The 24,060-nt window shown below is 37.3% G+C and overlaps 1 protein-coding gene across 2 annotated transcripts in view; it reads left to right on the forward strand.

Moving 5' to 3' along the window:
- Positions 1 to 24,060, forward strand: part of MYBPH (myosin binding protein H) — a 257,185-nt gene that overhangs the window by 133,336 nt on the left and 99,789 nt on the right. For both annotated transcript variants that reach the window (XM_044079758.1, XR_006365820.1), the window contains exon 7: positions 19,290 to 19,449. In XM_044079758.1, the coding sequence (XP_043935693.1) occupies positions 19,290 to 19,449 (160 nt within the window). The remainder of the gene's footprint in view (positions 1 to 19,289; positions 19,450 to 24,060) is intronic.

Genomic DNA, 24,060 nt, shown 5'->3' on the forward strand with positions numbered 1-24,060 from the left:
GTGTGCACTTTCACAGATGGGTTCCCAATGGGAGTGGGTGTGCACCAGGATTTAGCTTTGAGGCCACTGCTGTTCATACTGGTATGGACTACATTAGCAAACAGGTCAGTGGGAACAAATCAACAAAGGTGCTGTATGTAGACAATGTGACATTACAGGCAGACTCTGAGAAAGAATTTCACCAAAGGATAGTGGAATTGAATGCAAAACTGATGACACATGGAATGAAACTGAGTACAGATAAGACAGCGTAATGGCAGCAAATGATAGGGTTCAGAAAAAGCTGAGAAATGAGATAGAAGGGAAGATAGTGGAACAGGTTAACAGCTTCAAGTATCTCAGAGGGGTGGTGGAGGAAAAGGAATTCTGAATGAGGAAGCCAAAGCTAGAATCAGAGGGGCTACAGCCAACTGGCAAAAAGTGTCAGGTGTAGCGTATGACAGAAAATGCCAAAGAAGCTAGAAAGTAAGGTGCACAAAACAGTGATGTCAGCAGCACTACTGTATGGTACAGAAACCTGGGCAGTAAAGGCAGAGCAGGTGAGTGAGCTAGAGGAAGACAAAATGAAGTGCCTGAGACAGGTGGTAGAATGCACACTGTGGGACAGACGAAGAAATGAGGGCATAAGAACAGAAGCCAAAGTAGGAACAATTGCAGAAAAGATCAAAGAGAGCACATTATGGTGGTTCAGGCACATGTGCTAAAAAACAGAAGACAGTCTAGTGAAGAAGATTTGGGACAGACAGGAAGAAGGCAAGAGTAAACAAGGTCATCCTGCATAGAGGTGGATGGATTGTGTTAGAAAAGACCTGTGACAGTCAGGCATTAATGTCAAAGAAAGCAGTAGAGTGGCACTGAACAGAGAGAGAGATGCCAACAGTTGACACGTCTCCCCGACCTCATGTAGGAAATGAGGAAAAGGGGGATGTTGATGATGATGATGATGATGATATTGATAATTAGGTAATTCTTCTAGCTTACCTAAGACCTAAATGATTACTAGGTTAATGACCCTAGTGGGCCTTTTTAAGCCTAGCCTAACCATACTTTTCAAGGTGAGGATCAAATCTTGTACCATATGCCCGTTATGCCAACACCCAACATGTTATCATCTTTCATAGGTAATTACTAGGCTAATGACCTCATGTGGCCCTTTTTAAGCCTAGCCATACTTTCCAACAGTAAGAATAAAACCCTGCACTTTGTGCTTGCAAGGTAAACACCCTAACCATTATAGAACAAAAAACAACCTGCCAAAAAGAGAACACCCACTGAAACATCTCCAAAGAACTGTAGACAAATAATGTAAAATAAAACAGAGACGCAGACAGCTGTAAAACCCAGGATAGGCCTTTACTGAGTGCAAAACACAAGCGCTTTCACAATCTAGCTTCTTCAGGTGTAACAAAGCACTTAAAACAGACACACCTATATACTCACTGCATATCACATGTCTGAAGTCATATGACTAAGCATCACTAAAGCAAATCCTTTAAAGCTATACTAACATGAATTACATTCTAACTAACTAGATGTAAAAGACAATATTTATACAAGACAATGATAAAAATTACGATGACAAAAAATACTATATTCCTTCCTAAATAAATACATATAAATATATAAACATTATATATCAATAAATAATATATTTTTATAATCAATTCCTAACCTGCAAAAAACAAATAAATAATTCATATGTCAAAGTTTCATATATAAAAACACATATACATAAACCTATGACTTTATCTGCGAAGAGGCCTCATTTTAAGTTTCGGTCTCAGGGGAATACATTCATTCAGGCCATGTCCTTCTGTACCCATCAATTTAGTTATCCACATGGCTTCTACACTTTCTGTCCTGTTGCAGATATCTCCCCTTCTTATATTCTCCTGCAACAGGGCTATGACTCTGAATCTAAAAATGTGGGTCATATCAGTATTCATAACGTGTCTGGCTAAAGCATTCACCTTATTACCCTTCCTAATATTATAGAGATGCTCTCTGATGCATTCCTTTAAACTCCTATCTGTCTTCCCAACATAGAATTTGGCACATACACAGCAATTGGCTAAGTAAACTACATGTCGGCTCAGACAGTCAGCGCTAATGTCAAAATGAAAATCTCGATCCAAATCTGGATGGTAAAAGCGATCACTAGTGTCTATATACTGGCACCAATTGCAACTGCCACAAGGTCTCGTCCCTCCTCTACCATTACTCATCTGCCCATCTCTCGGATAACAGAGTCTCCTCTTCAGAGATCTTTTGTTCCTGAAACTAAATCTGGGTACTGTGTCCACCAAGCCAGCTACCTCATGATCAGTCAGCAGAATTTGCCAATGTTTCTTAACTATTTCAGTGTACTTGTGTACATCAGTGGTGTATTTCAAGGACATCCTAAGTTTATAATTGGTGGATGCCTCTTGTCTTTCACTTCCATGATTAAACTTCCTTGAAAAGTATGGCATGGCTTGATCTTTTCTCCTACCTACTGCTTGCGGTACATATTTCCTAAGAGTATTATCATTGTATCCCCTGTCTCCCAAATACACCATCACTTTCTCCACTTCCTTGCTGAAGTCCTCATCTCTCACATTGAGCCTAGAGGCTCTCATCACTTGATTGGTTATTACATTTTTAAAAATATGTGGTGGATGCGCGCTGCTCCTATGCAATAAATGATTTACATGGCAGTCCTTCCTGTATTGTTTGGTGTACACTCCACCTTCAATACATTTAACTATCTCCACATCCAAAAAATCCATATTATTTTTTGAAGACCTATGAGTAAATTGTAAAAATGATGTGCTCATGTTTATAAATTCTAAAAAATCAGATAGCTGCTGTTCACTGCCTCCCCACACAATAAAGACATCATCTACAAATCTACGGTAAAAAGGGAGTAAATGAATATAAGGACCTTTCAAAATATATGAATCTTCCCATTTGACCATGACTGCATTGGCGTAGCTATTGACACAAGATGTGCCCATAGCTACGCCGCTGCATTTGAAACTTAAAATGAGGCCTCTTCGCAGATAAAGTCATAGGTTTATGTATATGTGTTTTTATATATGAAACTTTGACATATGAATTATTTATTTGTTTTTTGCAGGTTAGGAATTGATTATTAAAATATATTATTTATTGATATATAATGTTTATATATTTATATGTATTTATTTAGGAAGGAATATAGTATTTTTTGTCATCGTAATTTTTATCATTGTCTTGTATAAATATTGTCTTTTACATCTAGTTAGTTAGAATGTAATTCATGTTAGTATAGCTTTAAAGGATTTGCTTTAGTGATGCTTAGTCATATGACTTCAGACATGTGATATGCAGTGAGTATATAGGTGTGTCTGTTTTAAGTGCTTTGTTACACCTGAAGAAGCTAGATTGTGAAAGCGCTTGTGTTTTGCACTCAGTAAAGGCCTATCCTGGATTTTACAGCTGTCTGCGTCTCTGTTTTATTTTACATTATTTGTCTACAGTTCTTTGGGGACGTTTCAGTGGGTGTTCTCTTTTTGGCAGGTTGTTTTTTGTTCTTTAGTCAGTTTTTGGCTGCCAGAGAACCCACTAAGATGGCTGAAGACATTATTACCTTGGATACTACCAATTCTACACCCTTGGAGAGAGTATACAGTAAGAAGTTAGACAACTATTTCACTGATATTAATAAGAAGGAAAATCCACTTATGAATTGTTCTGCTATGGTTCTGGACAACACCAACAGTGTCTCATACGATGTTATAGCACTAAAAACTGAACTGTTTGCCCTAGAAAAAGAACTGCATAAGTTAAAAAGGAGCCAATTTGAGAAATATCATCTCGAGGTATGTTTAAGAGAACAGATCATACCTCGAGGATTACGCATACTCAAAATGCCCTCATTTCATAATGGGGACAATCAGTTACTAGAAGAATGGCAGAGGATTAATTTACAAGCCAGTTTTGGGTATTTGCGTGCATTAATCTCAGCGGCCGAGAGAGATGGCTAACTCCGTGGGTAACATCAATGTACTTTATAAGAGACTGTGCAATAACTTTCCAGTTAAGGTTATAGATGAATATATGGAAGAAATTATGGGCTCCTTGTTACATTATGAAAACAAACTACAGAAAGTGAAGGTGGGGAAAATAATTAGAGATAGAGGCGATTTCCATACAGGGAATATTTTCATGTGGCCCAGGGATGAACGAGAGACGAGGGAGAGTGATTCTACTGATCCATCACATAGACCGGAAGTGATGACATCAGCCACCAGAATGGAAGTGGCAACACCGGTGATGACAGACCCAGACACGAGGGGAAGCACGAATATGGCGGAGATGACAGAGATTAATCCAGCAGCGAGCAATGATGATGTTACAACTAGGCAAGTTGACCAGGGAGCGAGGAGGAAGGTCATTTTTACGATGGCGCAAATTCATCATGAAGAACGAAATGGTTTAGGAGATTCTTTGCCTGGGGATTTTTTACAACAGTACAACATAGACTTTCCGCTGCCGATGAAAACGTATGGCTTCAAGTCCAACAGAGAACAGTCGAGAGGGAGAAGCACTACGAGGGGCAAGAGGAAATGGGAACAACCTCAAGAAAATCAGATGAGTATAAAAAAGGCATTCATGAACAACAAAAGAACTTAGTGTTGAATTTATCTAAATTTTTATTGAATGACTATCATTTATCTGTCTTATGTAAAGGGCTATCGTTTATCCCTACGAGTTACTCCTGCTATGCAGAAGTTATTTTGGACATTAAGATGTTTGCCAGAAATTTAAACTTGAAACTTTTGTATAAAGATAATGCAGACGCTAATAGCAAATGTGTAGGGTTTTCCAAACCCAGCTCTTTCATGCCTAATAGTAATGTTTTAGTCAATGCTTTTGAGAAATTGTGCATACAAGATATATATGAGGCTAATGTTAAACAGGGATTTAAGCCACACAATAATTTAAAGCAGAATATGACACGACAGGAAAGAGAAGCGTTATTAGAATTAGAAAGGAATGAACAAATTATTGTGAGACCAGCAGACAAAGGGGGTCTCATAGTGGTGTTAGATAGAGATAGTTATAAAAATAGTATATCTGCCATTCTAAAGAATTACTCTTCTTACAAAATAATAGGAGTTGAACAGGTATCAGGTTATATTTCAAGAGTACGTATGGTATTGAAAGGGCTATTTACAAATGGTATGATAGATGAGAAACTTTTGGAATATTTTTTGGTACATAAACCCACTATACCCATATTGCAAGGCCTTCCAAAAGTGCATAAATCAGTTGTCAACCCTCCAATGAGACCTATTGTCTCTAGCAGAGGTTGGTGTACTGAACCAGTCTCGATTTTCGTAGAGAAACACTTGAGACCTGTTTTAGACAGCAATAAGTACGTTCTCAAAGACACGGAACACTTTTTAAGGGATTTATATGAGTTTGTTGAAGAGTATGATTCCAATATAATGTTTGTTACATTACATGTCGTGTCCTTATTTACTATCATTCTGAATGCAGTAGGATTGGCAGCAGTGAAGGACTTTTTAGAGGTGTATACAGAATATACACCAGAGAAGATACGTTTGTTACTCACATTGTTGGGGTTGGTTTTAGAGCATAATTTATTTTTATTTGATGAGCAGTTCTACAGGCAATGCAGCGGCGTAGCTATGGGAACATCTTGTGCCAATAGCTACGCCAATGCAGTCATGGTCAAATGGGAAGATTCATATATTTTGAAAGGTCCTTATATTCATTTACTCCCTTTTTACCATAGATTTGTAGATGATGTCTTTATTGTGTGGGGAGGCAGTGAACAGCAGCTATCTGATTTTTTAGAATTTATAAACATGAGCACATCATTTTTACAATTTACTCATAGGTCTTCAAAAAATAATATGGATTTTTTGGATGTGGAGATAGTTAAATGTATTGAAGGTGGAGTGTACACCAAACAATACAGGAAGGACTGCCATGTAAATCATTTATTGCATAGGAGCAACGCGCATCCACCACATATTTTTAAAAATGTAATAACCAATCAAGTGATGAGAGCCTCTAGGCTCAATGTGAGAGATGAGGACTTCAGCAAGGAAGTGGAGAAAGTGATGGTGTATTTGGGAGACAGGGGATACAATGATAATACTCTTAGGAAAGATGTACCGCAAGCAGTAGGTAGGAGAAAAGATCAAGCCATGCCATATTTTTCAAGGAAGTTTAATCATGGAAGTGAAAGACAAGAGGCATCCACCAATTATAAACTTAGGATGTCCTTGAAATACACCGCTGATGTACACAAGTACACTGAAATAGTTAAGAAACATTGGCAAATTCTGCTGACTGATCATGAGGTAGCTGGCTTGGTGGACACAGTACCCAGATTTAGTTTCAGGAACAATAGATCTCTGAAGAGGATACTCTGTTATCCGAGAGATGGGCAGATGAGTAATGGTAGAGGAGGGATGAGACCTTGTGGCAGTTGCAATTGGTGCCAGTATATAGACACTAGTGATCGCTTTTACCATCCAGATTTGGATCGAGATTTTCATTTTGACATTAGAGCTGACTGTCTGAGCCAACATGTAGTTTACTTAGCCAATTGCTGTGTATGTGCCAAATTCTATGTTGGGAAGACAGATAGGAGTTTAAAGGAACGCATCAGAGAGCATCTCTATAATATTAGGAAGGGTAATAAGGTGAATGCTTTAGCCAGACACGTTATGAATACTGATATGACCCACATTTTAGATTCAGAGTCATAGCCCTGTTGCAGGAGAATATAAGAAGGAGATATCTGCAACAGGACAGAAAGTGTAGAAGCCATGTGGATAACTAAATTGATGGGTACAGAAGGACATGGCCTAAATGAATGTATTCCCCTGAGACCGAAACTTAAAATGAGGCCTCTTCGCAGATAAAGTCATAGGTTTATGTATATGTGTTTTTATATATGAAACTTTGACATATGAATTATTTATTTGTTTTTTGCAGGTTAGGAATTGATTATTAAAATATATTATTTATTGATATATAATGTTTATATATTTATATGTATTTATTTAGGAAGGAATATAGTATTTTTTGTCATCGTAATTTTTATCATTGTCTTGTATAAATATTGTCTTTTACATCTAGTTGGTTAGAATGTAATTCATGTTAGTATAGCTTTAAAGGATTTGCTTTAGTGATGCTTAGTCATATGACTTCAGACATTTGATATGCAGTGAGTATATAGGTGTGTCTGTTTTAAGTGCTTTGTTACACCTGAAGAAGCTAGATTGTGAAAGCGCTTGTGTTTTGCACTCAGTAAAGGCCTATCCTGGATTTTACAGCTGTCTGCGTCTCTGTTTTATTTTACCCTAACCATTATGTTACCCCCCCCCCCACACACACACACACACACACACACACACACACACACCTCTAAAGTGTGTATTTAGTCAATCAGTTAATAAAACTGTAACTATAAGTTTGAGGTCGCACCACTGCTATTAGTTCTCTATGTGGCCTTGAGTACATTGGCATTCTTCCAAGTACATCAACCTTCTCTGACATCTGGTGCATAAATGATTAGCAAAAATAAATAGAACAAAGGATATTATATATATATATATATATATATATATATATATATATATAATATATATATATATATATATATATATATATATATATATATATATATAAATATATATATATATATATATATATATATATATATAGTGTGCCATTTTATAAATCCGCATATATATATATATATATATATATATATGTGTGCCATTTTATAAATCCGCATCATTTTTACTTATGTTCTATTTCAACAAAAAAAAAAAAAATTAAATGACATCTGACTGAAATAGCACATTATAATTTTATTTTGAAGATTATCAGGGAACCAGTTATTCATATAAACTTACTGTTAAAGGGGGTTGTTTAAAATATTATTTGTAATTCCAAAATACTATTATATACTATAGTTACAGTTTGCAAACGCATTTAGATTTTCAACATTTAATAAAAACTTGCTTATCTTAAGTGTTTATGTATTATAGCAGATTGCATTTAACTAGTTTGTCTTAGTTCTAGCCTGACATTCTACCATAAATCCCAGCATGCACCGTAGCTGAGACTGCAATGGCAAGCAGTACTCAGCATATTTTTTTCTTGAATAAAGTAAAACAGAACTACCAACCAGTACCAGAACTTGGGTCCACCAAAGAAATTGTAGAGCACAAAAAATGGAAAACAGGATCCAAGGATGACCAAAGAACTCCAAACTAAATCTGTTTTTATTGGGCAAATTGTAAAGGCATAAGCACTTTCATAGCAAAGCTACTTCATCAGATGCATGGATGCAATTAAATTAATTTTTTAAAAGAAGATGCAAGAGTTGGAAACAAACTTCACCCTGTAAAGTGCGATTCCCTCAACCTCCATTTCCCTATTGCATGTCTTCGAGCACGTCACTTAACCAAGTAGTCCTTCTGGGTAATATATGGCAAATTTGATGATATATATATATAAAATATTGATGAAAAGAGGATAAAATTCATTATGCATAAAATAAAATAATGCAGTATGATTTGGAGGCATAGACAACTGAATTTGACATGCATAATAACTGCTGGATAATAGCAAGCAAACTTTTTAAGATGCAATAATCATGAATAGCAGGTCAAACAAAATCATTGCTGGGCAAATATTATAGCAACCAGTATACACTAACTGTATTTATATGTATTTGCAAAAGTGTGCATCAATCAAATGAACTTATTAATTATCAGCTATTGCAGGAAATCATGCAATGACATTATGTGTGATAATTCATAGACTAATGAAAATTAATAAATTAATTTTATGTAGCATTATAAACAAGTGATGCAATGTTCATACATAGTAAAAATGTCATTAAAGTGACAACTTAGAGATGACTCAGAAATTACAGAAAAAAATAAAAAAAGTATAGAAAGTTGAAAAATTAAAATGAAAAGCAAAAAGTTCAGATAGCTATGGTTACAGTTTTTTCTATATTTATACAGAAATATTTCAGTGAAATTTTCAATGCTTATGTAAATAAAAATGGACACTATTTTGAAGTGGAAGCATACTTTATAATTTCAGCAAGAACAATTGTTTTATATTACCAAATATAAGTTTTGTTTGAAAAAAGTTCAAGTGAATTTTAACTGCTTAAACAAGTAATGAAGATGATCAATATATCATACTGAATCATCCGGATAATTTCTTTACTATTAGCAAACTTTTCAGTTACTGCACCTTCTTAACTACTTGGTATTTGTTGAGTGCTGTCACCCAAGATTATATTTAGCTCCCATTTGGTAATGCCTATCATGAGTATAGGTCAATTAATTTTATAATCAAAGGTTACAATAATCTTATCAATGTGCATGATAGTACATGCCCTAATGGTGAACATGAGACTATTTTTAGGTTAATATAAATGTGCCAATTGTTGGGAGAACGACTGCTTATCAAGTCACTTGTGATCACAGCTCACATAATCACAGCTGGAAGGCTGGGAAGCTTTTGCTATTGATGTTATTAATAACTTGATGGATTTTCATTGCTGATAGGCTTTGTTTTTTCATTGTGGAGAACGTTTTGAGTTTTTCTTTGGTTTTATACCTGAATGGGATCTGGGGATTACACCACATCAGGGAATAGATTTTGTAAAAGGCATAATGATGTGTGTGTGTGTGTGTGTGTGTGTGTGTGTGTGTGTGTGTGTGTGTGTGTGTGTGTGATAATTTCTTGGATTTGTGATCAAGTATGGTTGTGTGACAATTTGGCTGTAGTTAATTGAACCACAACCAAGCAAGCTGTGATTAATCATAGTAAATCCTGTCTAGTTCTACCTATTGCACTGTTACATATAGAACAATCCTTCCCAGAATGTGACCATTTGAATATTATGTCAGCTAGACTTAGTCATCCACAGCCTATGAAAAGAGGAAACAAAATTTGAACTTCTCAGCAATAAACCCTGAGAGTCTCCACTGGTCATTTGCACTGTTTGCAAATATTCTAACCAGTTCAGCTCTACATGTTCTGCTAAGTAACTAGTTTTTGATCCAGTTCCTTTATAGTAATTTATTCCTAACTGTCTGCTTATTCATTATATATAAGTGTAGAAATGTGTCAGATGTTTTTGCCAGATCCAGATATGATTTTGGACATACATGGCCTTCATCTAAGGCAGCAGTTAATTGTTCAAAGTACTGATCATTATGTAAGAGCTGAGTTCATTCAGTGTTTCTTCACCCAACCCATGTCCATTCTTTTCATTCTTTTCCAGGTAAACAAATTAATCTACTGTCTTAGTAATTAACTGGCTGTCAAGTAACCCTAATTTCCCTCCCGCCTAAGAATACAAATCTCTGCCATTTGTCAACACACTTCCATTGTTCAATAGTCTGTTAAAAAGTATTGTAAAAGCCCTGAAAATATTATTCTTGATTAAATGCAATGTTGAGAGTTTGTCCTCATTGTTGTAGGTTCCAGCCTTGATGTGAGATTCTTCTAAAAATATGAATAATTTGTAATCCTCTCCTGAAGTGCCTGTAACAATCACAGGTGCTACACTATATAATCTGTGGAAAAGCAGAGATTTCCTTCAACTACAATTCTATGATTATACAGATTTCAGAGTTATCTAGGGACAGGGATGTTTCAATGTTGTTCACTTTAAGACTTCTAATGATTGCAAATGTTACTTTAAGATTTTCCTAACTTGCTATGTGCTACAATAGAAAAAAAAGCTTAATAGGGGAGGTAAATGTTATAGTTAATACATGACTTCTCTGGAGGAGCAGTGTATAAAGTTAGCAGTTGTATATCCTGTTAAATGTGTTGAATCTTGAATTTGGTGATTTTTTTTGGCTGTAGTTAATTGATCCACAACCAAGCAAGCTGTGATTAATCATAGTAAATCATGTCTTCTGTCAAGGCCACTGTTCTTTTTAGAAGTAATATAGCTGTGTATAACTGTTTACTATTTTTATATTCACTGCTTGCTGTCACAAGCTACATTACCTCATGTTGGAATGATACTCCGTTTGTATTATGTGTGTGTATGTGTGCACGCGCACATGCACATGTGCGCATATGTCCATTTGTATGTCCTAAGCAGCTTGATTTAAAAGGGAGAAAAAAGTTGTTTTATTTTTAAAAACAATGCTAACCATATAGGAATACTAAACCACGATTGATGCTCTTTTCTTTCTCTGCATATTCCTGTCTGGATGTGGGAAATGTATAACTTGCACAGAAAGCTAACTCGGAATTTCTGTATTTTCTTTTGAAGTAGTAAAGCATATTACAGTCACTGTACAGAAGGGAAAATACTGTTTCCACATAAATAGTAAGCTAAAACACTGATAACCTGCAAGTTTGCCATCTTCGGCCATTCATAGTTAGCTAAAACACTGATAACCTGCAAGTTTGCCATCTTCGGCCATTCATAGTAAGCTAAAACATTGATAACCTGCAAGTTTGCCATCTTCGGCCATTCATAGTAAGCTAAAACACTGATAACCTGCAAGTTTGCCATCTTCGACCATTCATAGTTAGCTAAAACACTGATAACCTGCAAGTTTGCCATCTTCGGCCATTCATAGTAAGCTAAAACATTGATAACCTGCAAGTTTGCCATCTTCGGCCATTCATAGTAAGCTAAAACACTGATAACCTGCAAGTTTGCCATCTTCGACCATTCATAGTTAGCTAAAACACTGATAACCTGCAAGTTTGCCATCTTCGGCCATTCATAGTAAGCTAAAACACTGATAACCTGCAAGTTTGCCATCTTCGGCCATTCATAGTAAGCTAAAACACTGATAACCTGCAAATTTGCCATCTTCGGCCATTCATAGTAAGCTAAAACACTGATAACCTGCAAGTTTGCCATCTTCAGCCATTCATAGTAAGCTAAAACACTGATAATCTGCAAGTTTGCCATCTTCGGCCATTCATAGTAAGCTAAAACACTGATAACCTGCAAGTTTGCCATCTTCGGCCATTCATAGTAAGCTAAAACACTGATAACCTGCAAGTTTGCCATCTTCGGCCATTCATAGTAAGCTAAAACACTGATAACCTGCAAGTTTGCCATCTTCGGCCATTCATAGTAAGCTAAAACACTGATAACCTGCAAGTTTGCCATCTTCGGCCATTCATAGTAAGCTAAAACACTGATAACCTGCAAATTTTCCATCTTCAGCCATTCATAGTAAGCTAAAACACTGATAACCTGCAGGTTTGCCATCTTCGGCCATTCATAGTAAGCTAAAACACTGATAATTTGCAAGTTTGCCATCTTCGGCCGTTCATAGTAAGCTAAAACACTGATAACCTGCAAGTTTGCCATCTTCAGCCATTCATTGTAAGCTAAAACATTGATAACCTGCAAGTTTGCCATATTTGGCCATTCATAGTAAGCTAAAACATTGATAACCTGCAAGTTTGCCATCTTCGGCCATTCATAGTAAGCTAAAACACTGATAACCTGCAAATTTGCCATCTTCGGCCATTCATAGTAAGCTAAAACACTGATAACCTGCAAGTTTGCCATCTTCGGCCATTCATAGTAAGCTAAAACATTGATAACCTGCAAGTTTGCCATCTTCAGCCTCTCATAGTAAGCTAAAACATTGATAACCTGCAAGTTTGCCCTCTTCGGCCATTCATAGTAAGCTAAAACACTGATAACCTGCAGTTTGCCATCTTCGGCCATTCATAGTTTTAGTGAATCAGTGGTAATTTACTGCATCTATTGAAAGCAGAAGGAAAATTGGCAACTAAGTGTTTAAAACTTTTTCTTTCCCCATGCAGTCAGTTACTGGCTTATATAAACTGGTCTTTACTTTTACCTAATTTTCTCATAAGTAAGCCATTTTCATTAATTCATTGACAAAGGTTAGTGGTTTATGTCTTATTAGTTTATAAGGGTAACACGATTGTATTGTTACGTTTACTGGTATTCACCCTTTTTGAAAAGCGACTGTTTGCAATGAGGTACTATAACTTAGCAATAGTTACAACTGGGTGTGAGTATCTTAGGATTTCATAGTGCTACCACAAATTTTTGATCCAGTCAGTTTTTACCTGAAAGAAAATCACCAAATATACCTTCTACAGATCTTTTCAAAGGTTCATAGGTAGTTTCAAGGGTAAATGTTAGGCTAATGATTACTGAGGCCTTTATAAGCCTAGCCACACAACTCAACCCAATTGTGTCCCTATATATCATGGGTATTTATTAGGAGGGGTTCTCTTAGTTTGGAAGTTTCTAAAGATTATATGTGGGGGGTATATTAGTTTGGCATAGTTATTGTCTGCCTCTGTTTATAAGAGACATCAGTGCCAGACCTGGGGAGAATTTCCGATTTCCAATCCATTGGTGAAGGGTATGCTTAAATAGGGTTGGAGATGGACTCTGCTTCACATGGACGGGGAGCCTGTCTCAGGGCATGGGATCCTCTAAGTTACATATCTGTCTTGCCAACATATCTTATTTATGTCACAAACAGAATTTAAATCCTTGGATCTAGTGGTTCTGATGATGTTCATTTTTTTGCAGATGTGCAAGAGGTCCATCAGAGATGGATCTAAGGATGCCTTGCATTCCAGGCATAGAACACCTCTCATTAATCTGTAGGAGGATGAGTACAGAGACAGGGCTTTAAAGTGTTCCACATAAGGCAATTTGTTTATACCCTGGATTCTCCTGGTAATGAAGCTTCAAGGATGTTCCAGTTGTTGCATACGTCTGGTCAGGTAAATGCTGAAGGAGCATTATACTGAATGCAAGGTCTGATAAGGGCCAAATATGGCGGCACTATAACTTCTCTGGAACTGGATGCCATGCCCTTACTTATGAGCTGGATGACATAGAATGATTTTCTTACTACCTTGACCACATTCGGTCAAAGGCCGGATTATTATGTGCATATATTTCCAGATCCCTGACTATCAAATCAACTGCTAGGGGAGTCTTATCAATGGAGTTGTTAGCCTGGGTGGCTATTTTCCCAAAATGCACTCTTCTCCATTTTTTTACATTGAGTTTTAATCTGTGACCTTTGGCACTAGTCACTTGTCTGTTACATCCTCTTGTAAGAGGTTTTTGTTGTGGGCGGAATCTATGATAGTTCCCAGTTTGCAGTCATCTGTGCACTTGGTCAGCCAAAGGCCATTGGCATTAGTCTTTACCTCTGAGAAGTAGATGTCAAATAGGAGCAGTCTTAGCATGGAGCCCCGAGGTACTCCACTGGTGACCCTTAGTGGAGGTGGTCTCACCAATCCAGACTTCCTGGGTCCTGTCTGTGAACTAGCTGTCACTTCAGAAAGTTATGTAGGGTATTATGCTCAGTTCAATGATTTCTCAACAACACCCCAGTGGGGTATGATATCAAGTGCCTTAGCCAGGTCCAGGTAGGCTGTATGTACCATTTTCTCCTTGCCTATTGCTTTGGTGACCTTCTCAGAGAAGTTCACCAAGTTTAGTAGACATGACCTTTCAAGAAAATATATATAAACATTGAAAATATTTCGTTTTTTTCTGGCTGTTTTTTTTCTCTTAATTTATATCTGTGTCTACTGAATCTAAAACTATATAGATTTTCTGTTGAGTTCATTGTATCAATACATTTTGACTTTGATGCTAAGCATAAACAATGTAGCTATGTAATACATGTTACATTTTAATGTCTTTATGATGTAATACTGTTGTATATTCCCACTGTACCTGACTCATGGCTGAACAGGGTTCTGAGACCAGTCCACCAATTTAATTATCAAAATAAATAAACAAATACAGATGGAGGACAAATGATAAAAGGTGGCTTTCCAAAAGCAGACAAAAGTTATATTTGTCCAAAAGCATGCATTCTCAACGGTTTTAACATCGTCACATAATTTAATTAGTAGTGTAGCTGCTTTTTTCCATCCAATGCTATATTTACTTTGAACCATTTTATGTTTAAATACCTCTGTGTGTATAGATAGAAAGATAGATAAGGCACTGTGCAATTAAATTGCGAGGTATCACCATTTGTATAGATGTAGCAGCTTCCAATATTTAGGCAAGCTATGGACCAAAAAGCACTTTTGAAGACAGTATTGTTAGTTCCACCTACCTTTTGCTAATTTCAAAGTACCCTAGCTGGTGATCCTAGCTGCGGTTTGATGGAGTCCTTTTCACAAATTGCAAGAATTATGTACATGATGATGGTTTTAAAATTTCTATAAGTTTGGGCCATAGATGCAGTGCTTTGAGGCAACTGAGCTTAGACATAAGTATTTGACAGCAATAGCGCTTCCCATGGTCTTTCTTGCTAGACTTGACCCTTAAATATGATGGCTTTGGAAATGGAAATGCAGATGCCCTCCCCCCATGTTAAGCCACAGATATGTAATCATAGTCCTTGAACCTCCCTCCCATATAACACCCCCCCGGTTTCTTTTTTTTCTTTTTTTTTACTTATTGTACTAAGCAACTTAGACCAGATTTAAGAATCTAAACATTTCCATTAGTTCAAAAGTAAAGGAGACACTCTGAATTTGCTTAGCCAATTGAGAACAACTCCTGATACAGAAAGCATTATTGAACCCATAAGGAAACCCACTCATGTACTTCTCATGGCTAACCATGAGCACTCCACTAGAGTGCAGAGGTTTAAGGATGGCATTCCAGACTATTCAGGTTAGTTGCCTTCCATGGCTCCTTTACCCTCTTTTCTTGTTTTTCGTTTTAGATCATGCAACTGGACCCTTAAAGGAAAGGACAGGGCTGTACTTGGAATAATCAGAAGCATTACGTACTACAATGGAGAGACTTTGGGGTTAAGCTCCCAACAATTGAATAACCTTACCACACCCCTGGGGCTCTAAGGACAGAGGGTCATTTAAAAAAATTTACAAACCACAGTCCACCCAGTTATCTACTGGTAAACATGTTTGATTAGCCCTAGCAGTTGGCAAGACATTCTAGTATTATTTTAGTATTATTCAGTTTAAGTGTATGACTGCTACACAACTTTAACAATTAAGGGGCATATCCCTGTGTGGTGCTATTTTACTATAACTAATCAACTTCTTACCCAAATTAATCTGAGCCAAAGAAAGTAAGTAATAACCTCAGAGTCACTAATAAATTAAAAGTACGAAGAACACTCTCCAACTAAGCATAAAAGATAGTGGAACATCAGAAATTAAGGTGAATACACAAAATGATCAAATCTCTGTCCCCTTCTGCATAGTGTGGCAGTATAGCTTAATACACAAACAGGCAGCTTAACTCATATGCACCTTTTAACTTTCAGAATTGGGTCAAGTAATTTAAACATTGGGAGTTTTTTAATGGATTTCCATTTCACTGCCCTAATATACACAGGACAGATTCCCACATGGTGTGATATTATTAATACTTTTAATATTACTTATACAACAGTTTTCACATGCACTAATATTTGTACAAGTGGTAAACCCACTCCTACATAAATGGAAGAGAGCAGAACAATGGTACTTAAGGCAGTTTTATACTGCAATCATAGCTACAGCCCAGACCCCACACAACACAGCACTTCTTGGTCAGGTGCATGCATTAAAACCTATTATACCATGATCCCCCCAAAACGTGCACGCTGATTGGCCAGCGTGCCCGTTGTAAATCGAGTTATACTAATAGAAAAAGGTCCGGTCGCCCGGACTTTTTTCCATTAGTATAACTTCGTTTAAACACTGTCTGCTATGTTAAATGGGTTTAACATGGCGAGACAGCTTTAAATAAGCAACGGAGATCTCCGTTGCTTATTTTAAAGTCTCGCCATGTTAAACCCATTTAACATAGCGAGACAGGGGCTGTTAAAACGGAGAAAGCAAGATCTCCGTTGCTTTTAGTGTCTCGCTATGTTAAATGAGTTTAACATGGCGAGACAGTTTTAAAATAAGCAACAGAGATGTCCGTTGCTTATTTTAAACTCTCGCATGTTAAACTCCTTTAACATAGCGAGACATAAAAGCAATGGAGATCTTGCTTTCTCCGCTTTTGCTCACAACTCTGATGTACTGCGCAGGCGCAGTACATCAGAACTGCCGGATGCCAGACATCTGCGGAAGGGCAGTAAACAGGCATTATACTATGCCATTATTTAAGAAAAGTAACAGTTTCTTTTCTTAAATAATGTCATAATATAATAGCAATAACCACTTCTGGGTGTGGGTAATGCTAAATTTACCCACGGTTGGCTTTGTTTGGTCCCTCGGGCTTGGCCCTCGGGACCAAACCACGCCAACCGTGGGTAAATTTAGCATTACCCACACCCAGGCGTGGGTTATTGCTATAGTATCTAGACACAGGAATCATGGCTCTCAATGGCTCTCTTCATAATGCTGCAAGTAAGTTACCTCCATACCAGCTGACTGTCCTCCTGGGAAATTATAAATGAATAGACAACATTTTGCTCTCAGACATGTATTATTTAATTTTTTTCATCGACCTTTATAGGTCAAAACATACCATTACTACAACCGTACTACTATAATCCACATTACAGAAGCCTCCCCCAATTCATTTGCATATCGGCGCTGAGACTATTGCTAAGTTTTTGATTATTCATTTATACATCTGAGGTATATCTCCAGCACCCCATATTATACACTCAGAATATAAAGAGGGTCTGATATGTGGCATGTCATACAGGAGTGAAAAGGGCTTAGTTAGTTTATTGATTACAAAACAGAAACAAATGAGTAGGGTAAGGAACAGCCTAACATGATCTTTTAACTATTTTATCTGTTTTGGGCTCACTTAAACTCATTACTTTATATTAACGAAAAGGTTTCAGGGTAGCCCCTTGTGGTAGATCACTACAAACCTGTCAGTCATGACCCAATATATTTTTTTCATTATCTTGTATCCAGTAGAGTTAATAAATGATGTACTAAACCCCATGTTAATGGTTCACATACACACCCATAAGAAATCTGAGGGATATGTTTATTTTTATTTTATTTTACACACTGGATTCAGTATAATTCGTAATGTTTGCTAGCACTAAAACAAATGGCACCAGTCCAAGGCAGGCTAGGTCCCCTTAAGTGTGAGCAGTATATAAGGTGACCTGTTAATGCAATAATGAGGAAAAAAGATGTTCAACTAATAAAACAGAGTCTCTGGTGAGTGGAGGATGTCCCAAACACCAGTATCATTACACAAGCCACATAAAGCAGTCAGTGATTCTAGACTGTAAATTTTAGGTAAATATGAAAGAACTGTGATTTTTTTTAAATAATTGTTTTTGAAAAGGGGAATTCAATCTCATAAAAACAGACTTATCACACATACAAATAGGATGGACTGTGAAAGGAAAGGGAGTTTGAGTTCCAGTAATGTTCTGCTCCCAAATCAGATACCACAAGACTCAATCCAATTATTCAAGCAAATTTGGATGTATGATGGAATCCTCAGACTATGTTTAATCTCTAGCTCAAGAGTGGCCTGATATACAAACTTACACATTTTTTTACCAACTATCTGCATGCCTATGTCCAAGGAATTGAGAGCTCCCAATGCCACAGCTGTTTGGGCTATAACAATAGGACCACTAGCCCTCCGCACAAAGCAATTGCTCAACTAGTTTAGATCTGAGGAAGTCAAGATAATTGGCAAATGTGGTCTCTGGATTTTAATAAAACCACAAAGAAATTACTGAAAGTATTTGTATGATTTAATGAAGGAAAAGGATTGCTTAAGGATAAAAAGAAGGGTTTAAATGCTATATTAAACCCATCTATTGATATCAATCTCCTTCATTATTGTTTTATTTATTTAGTATTGGAAGATACTAGATCATCGTGGGCTAAGAGACCGAGTGTGTGTGTGTGTGTGTGTGTGTGTGTGTGTGTGTGTATGTGTGATGTGTGTGTGTGTGTGTGTGTGTGTGTGTGTGTGTGTGTGTGTGTGTGTGTGTGTGTGTGTGTGTGTGTGTGTGTGTGTGTGTGTGTGTGTGTGTGTGTGTGTGTGTGTGTGTGTGTGTGTGTGTGTGTGTGTGTGTGTGTGTGTGTGTGTGTGTGTGTGTGTGTGTGTGTGTGTATACATATGCATGTGTGTGTGTATGTGTGTTTGTGTGTGTGTATATATGTGACATTTTTTAGTGCTACACACTCCATCTGGTATTATTATTTGCAAACAGTTTTGCCTTCCTATTTAAATGTATATTCTATACCAACATATTTTTCATATTTTTTCTCTCTCCTGATAGGAATATTTCTCAGTTGCAGAGCATTATCACCGAACAAACTGCACTGTTTCTGACTTGATCATGGGGAATTCATATATTTTCCGAGTATTTTCAGAAAACAGGTGTGGCCTCAGCGAGTCTGCAGCAGTGACCAAAGACGTCGCCCACATTAAGAAAACTGGTAAGAATATTAATACTGTGAGGATTTGGTATCTATGATGAAGGTATGCAGTTTACAATGCATTTGCTTAAATGTCTGTAATCTAGTCATGAGCATGCTTCATTTTTTTCAGTTATTTAACAGTCTGGCAGCCATCATCATCATGCCAATCATGGCCATGTTTTCAGGTTCTAAGATCTTTCTGCTTTTTTCTGTATTCCTTGCAGACACCATGTCAGCAGTCTTGAGTGAAATATTGGTAATTTGGATGTTAATGTGAACATTACCTCTGTATCTTTCTCATAACAAGAGCTGTCATGTATGGACAGTAGGATATAATGGCAGCGTTTCTTTATGGAATTTTGTTTTATGAATATATCTGATTTGGGAGACTTGCATTCTCAGTATAGTGTATTAAAATTCACTTGCTACTCTCTTTAAAACAAAGTTTAAATGCAATGGCCAAGAGATATTTACACAAAAACGTCTTATATGGAATATGAAGGAAGCGGGGCTATGAGTGGATGGATTTGCTGAAAAATGGCTCTTTGTAATGGCAGGACTTTGATTACCTAATTGGTAGATCCATAGTAGGGACAGAAGGAGGCAGATAGCCTGTGGTTCTGATCATACAACTTCATACCCAGACATGTTCTTCTGACTGTAACAGAGTCAAAAATATTCGCTATTGAGTCTTATGACCATTTAGGCCTTTCTGGTATCCTCCCTCGAGATGCACTTTCTTTCTTTGGGTGGGTCATGCCAATCAGTCCTGGAGTATAGCTGTGGATACCAGTCTAGGTTAGGTTTAAAGGAAAACAGTGAGTCACACTGCTTATGGTACAGGGGAAGTTTATTCCAGAGGTTTGGGAGGAAACGGCTTATAAACCAGTCCCTCCACCACATGTTATTAATCTGCTGGTGATTTAGGTCCCTGGTTATAGAATTAAAATAGATATTGGACTTGCATTGATACAGGACAGCTGGGTATCTAATGGCATGGCAAGTGGAACAGAGATATCCCCTCAAAAATATATCTATAAGACACTGAATCAAGAGATAAAGCTTTCTGTCTACCTTGATAGCTCAGGAAGTTTAGGGCTGTGATCCTTTTGGTTAAGAACCAATGGTGGTCTTTATAATTGTCTGATATGTTTGGTGAGATACATTGAGGAGGGGGCATTGGCATGAAAATTAAGTAATTACCTCTTTTTACATTGATGATAACTCTTTGGTAGTTAGTTTTTCTAAATAAAAGGAGTTCCTGACAAACGTTGTCTCATGAAGGTCAAAAGAGGGGGAATTATCAACCCGAGTTCCTAAGCCTCCATCTACATTTTCATTTTGTAATAGTGTGCTGTCTATATTGTATGATGAGCAATTATCAAGCAAAAGTGAAGTTACTACATTTTTTTATCATTTACTTTTAGACCATTTTTAGTTTGCCAAGAGATTATAAGGGAGAGTTCATTCTGTGGGATTTGGGTGTAATAGAGTAACTTACAACAGTCATCAGCAGACTTTGTTAGCCAGAGATCTTCACTCTCTGCTTGGGGATCTAAGAAGTAAATTACAAAAAGGAGATTTTTCAGCACCAAGCTCTGTGAGATAGGATAGGCCACTTTCATACTTCCTGATAAGGCAAAAACTGTGAGTTCTTTATTTCAGGCTATTTGCTATCCATATTGCCACATCTTCTTCTTTGTCTTTTCGGCTTTTCCTGGTTAGGGGTCGCCACAGCGGAACTCCGGTCTGCTAATTATTGGCAGTAGATTTTTATGGTGCCGAGTTGCCAGCCTGATGTCCCACCTTCAGCGAAGGCACGCCCATTCAAGCATATCTTTCAGAGGCCACTCGACCACGGGGAGGACATATTGCCACATATGGGTCAGATTTTTAAAGAATTTAGCTTCTGTATGATGCCAGTATGGACAATAGTGCTTAAAACCTTTGCGACTTCAAGATACACCATATGCACCAAATGGCCATTATCTACAAACCCCATAACCCTTTCAAAGAAGTTTACTAAATTCAGTTAAATGGATCTGCCTTACAATAAGCCAAACTGTTTGGGGTTAAGTCTAATGTGAGTTTTGATATCATAGTTTATGAGGTCAGTTATAATATGTCCCATGGCTTTGCAGATGAGCTTGTAAGATTAATAGGTCTGTAATCACCTGGGTCAATTTTAAAGTCACCCTTACAGAGATGCATCACCACTGTAGTGCAGCAATCATCAGGAACAAAACTAGTACCTAAACTTCGGCTAAACAGTTTAAGAAGTGGGTCTGCAAGGAAAGGTTACCAAGTTTAGGGTCAGAACCCAGGAATGAGCTATTTTTGGTTTTGGTTAGGTCTTTCTGTATATGATATTAGAGGTAATTGGTGAAGTAAGGGATTTGGGTATTTTAGGGCTTTGGATAGAAGTCTTGGGGTAATGTTGGCACTAAATTTGTTTGCAAGGATATTAACAACCTCTACTGCATCAGAACAGGAAGTGTCACTGTGAATATGTTCGGAGCAATGTAGGATTATCATTTATAACTTTTCTAACATTTCTAAAGAAATATTAAGAATTATATTTAGCTTCAGAGCCCAGTCTAAGTTCACAGGCTCCTTTAGTGAATATGATGGTATTTTTCAAGATTTCTGTATTATTCATTTCAATATCTATATGCAAAAATGAATAATACACATCTCTGAAAAAATGTCCAGAGTTACTGTGACAGTCACATTTATAAGGAAATTCACTAGGACTAGAACCATGTAATGAAAATAAAAAAAACGGAGAGAGTTTTATGGCTAGTTAAAATGGTCTTTTTAAGGAAGATCGTGAGGCCTGTCATGTGAATACGTGTGTGCAGGCATAAAATGATTTTCATAAACTTGATCCTGGTTTTAGTTAACCAGAAGCACAGTACCAGGAAAGTCATCAGTTATGAGCTTTGTATATTAATACAGGCCATTTATTATTGAAACCTTGGAATATGTCAGTTACTTCAGTAGATTAGAACTCAAGTTAAAGGTCCTAGTAGGTTACAGTTTTACAGGTAATCATATCTGCAAAACACCTTGCAGACTTTAGAAATACAAAGTGAAGTATGCTACATAGTTACTCTGCCTTGAAACAGAGCTGAGTTACCCAGTGACATGTACCAGTACATGAACACTAAGTCATGCCAGTGTGACATGTACCAGTACATGGACACTAACACATTTCAGTGACATGTACCAGTACATGGGCACTAACTCATTTCAGTGTGACATGTACCAGTACATGGGCATTAACTCATTTCAGTGACATGTACCAGTACATGCGCACTAACGCAATTCAGTGTGGCATGTTCCAGTACATGGGCACTAACTCATTTCAGTGAGATGTACCAGTAAATGGGCACTAACTCATTTCAGTGTGACATGCAGCAGTGCATAGGCACGAACTTGTTTCACTGTGAAATGTACCAGTACATGGGCATGAACTCATTTCAATGTGACATGTACCAGTACATGGGCAATAACTCATTTCAGTCACATGTACCAGTACATGAGAACTAACTCATTTCAGTGTGACATGTACCAGTACATGGGCACTAACTCATTTCAGTGACATGTACAGTACATGGGCACTAACTCATTTCAATGACATGTACCAGTACATGGGCACTAACTCATTTCAGTGTGAAATGTACCAGTAGATGGGCATTAACTCATTTCATGCAACATGTAGCAGTACATGGCCACCAACTCATTTCAGTGACATGTAGCAGTACATGAGCACTAAATCATTTTATGCAACATTTAACAGTAGAAGGGCACTTACTCGTTTCAATGACATGTACCAGTACATGGGCACTAACACATTTCAGTGTGACATGGACTAGTACATGAGCATTAACTCATTTCATGCAACGTGTAACAGTACATGGCCACCAACTCATTTCATGTGACGTAGCAATACATCGGCAATAACTCATTCAGTGACATGTAGCAGTACATAGACACAAAGTCATTTCAGTGGGATATGTACCAGTACATGGGCACTAACTCAATTCAGTGTGACATGTAACAGTACATGGGCGCTAACTCATTTCAGTGTGAAATGCACCAGTACACGGCCATTAACTCATTTCAGTGTGACATGTACCAGTACATGGGCACTGACTGTTTCAGTTACATGTACCAGTACATGGGCACTAACTCATTTCAGTGTGACATGTACCAGTACATGCACACTAACTCATTTCAGTGACATGTACCAGTACATGGGCACTAACTCATTTCAGTGACATGTAGCAGTACATGAGCGCTAACACATTTTATGAAGCATGTAGCAGTACCGGGGCACTTACTTGTTTCAGTGTCATGTACCAGTACATGGGAACTAACTCATTTCAGTGTGACATGTACCAGTACATGGGCACTAACTCATTTCAGTGTGACATGTACCAGTACATGGGCATTAACTCATTTCATGCAACATGTAGCAATACATGGTCACCAACTCATTTTGAGTGACATGTAGCAATACATCGGCACTAAGTCCCTGCAGTGTGATATGTACGAGTACATGGGAACTAACTCATTTCAGTGTGACATGTAGCAGTACATGGGCTATAACTCATTTCAATGACA

Source organism: Protopterus annectens, chromosome 8.part0 (assembly GCF_019279795.1).
Source record: "Protopterus annectens isolate FY-2018-M chromosome 8.part0, PAN1.0, whole genome shotgun sequence".
NCBI classification, from domain to species: domain Eukaryota; kingdom Metazoa; phylum Chordata; order Ceratodontiformes; family Protopteridae; genus Protopterus; species Protopterus annectens.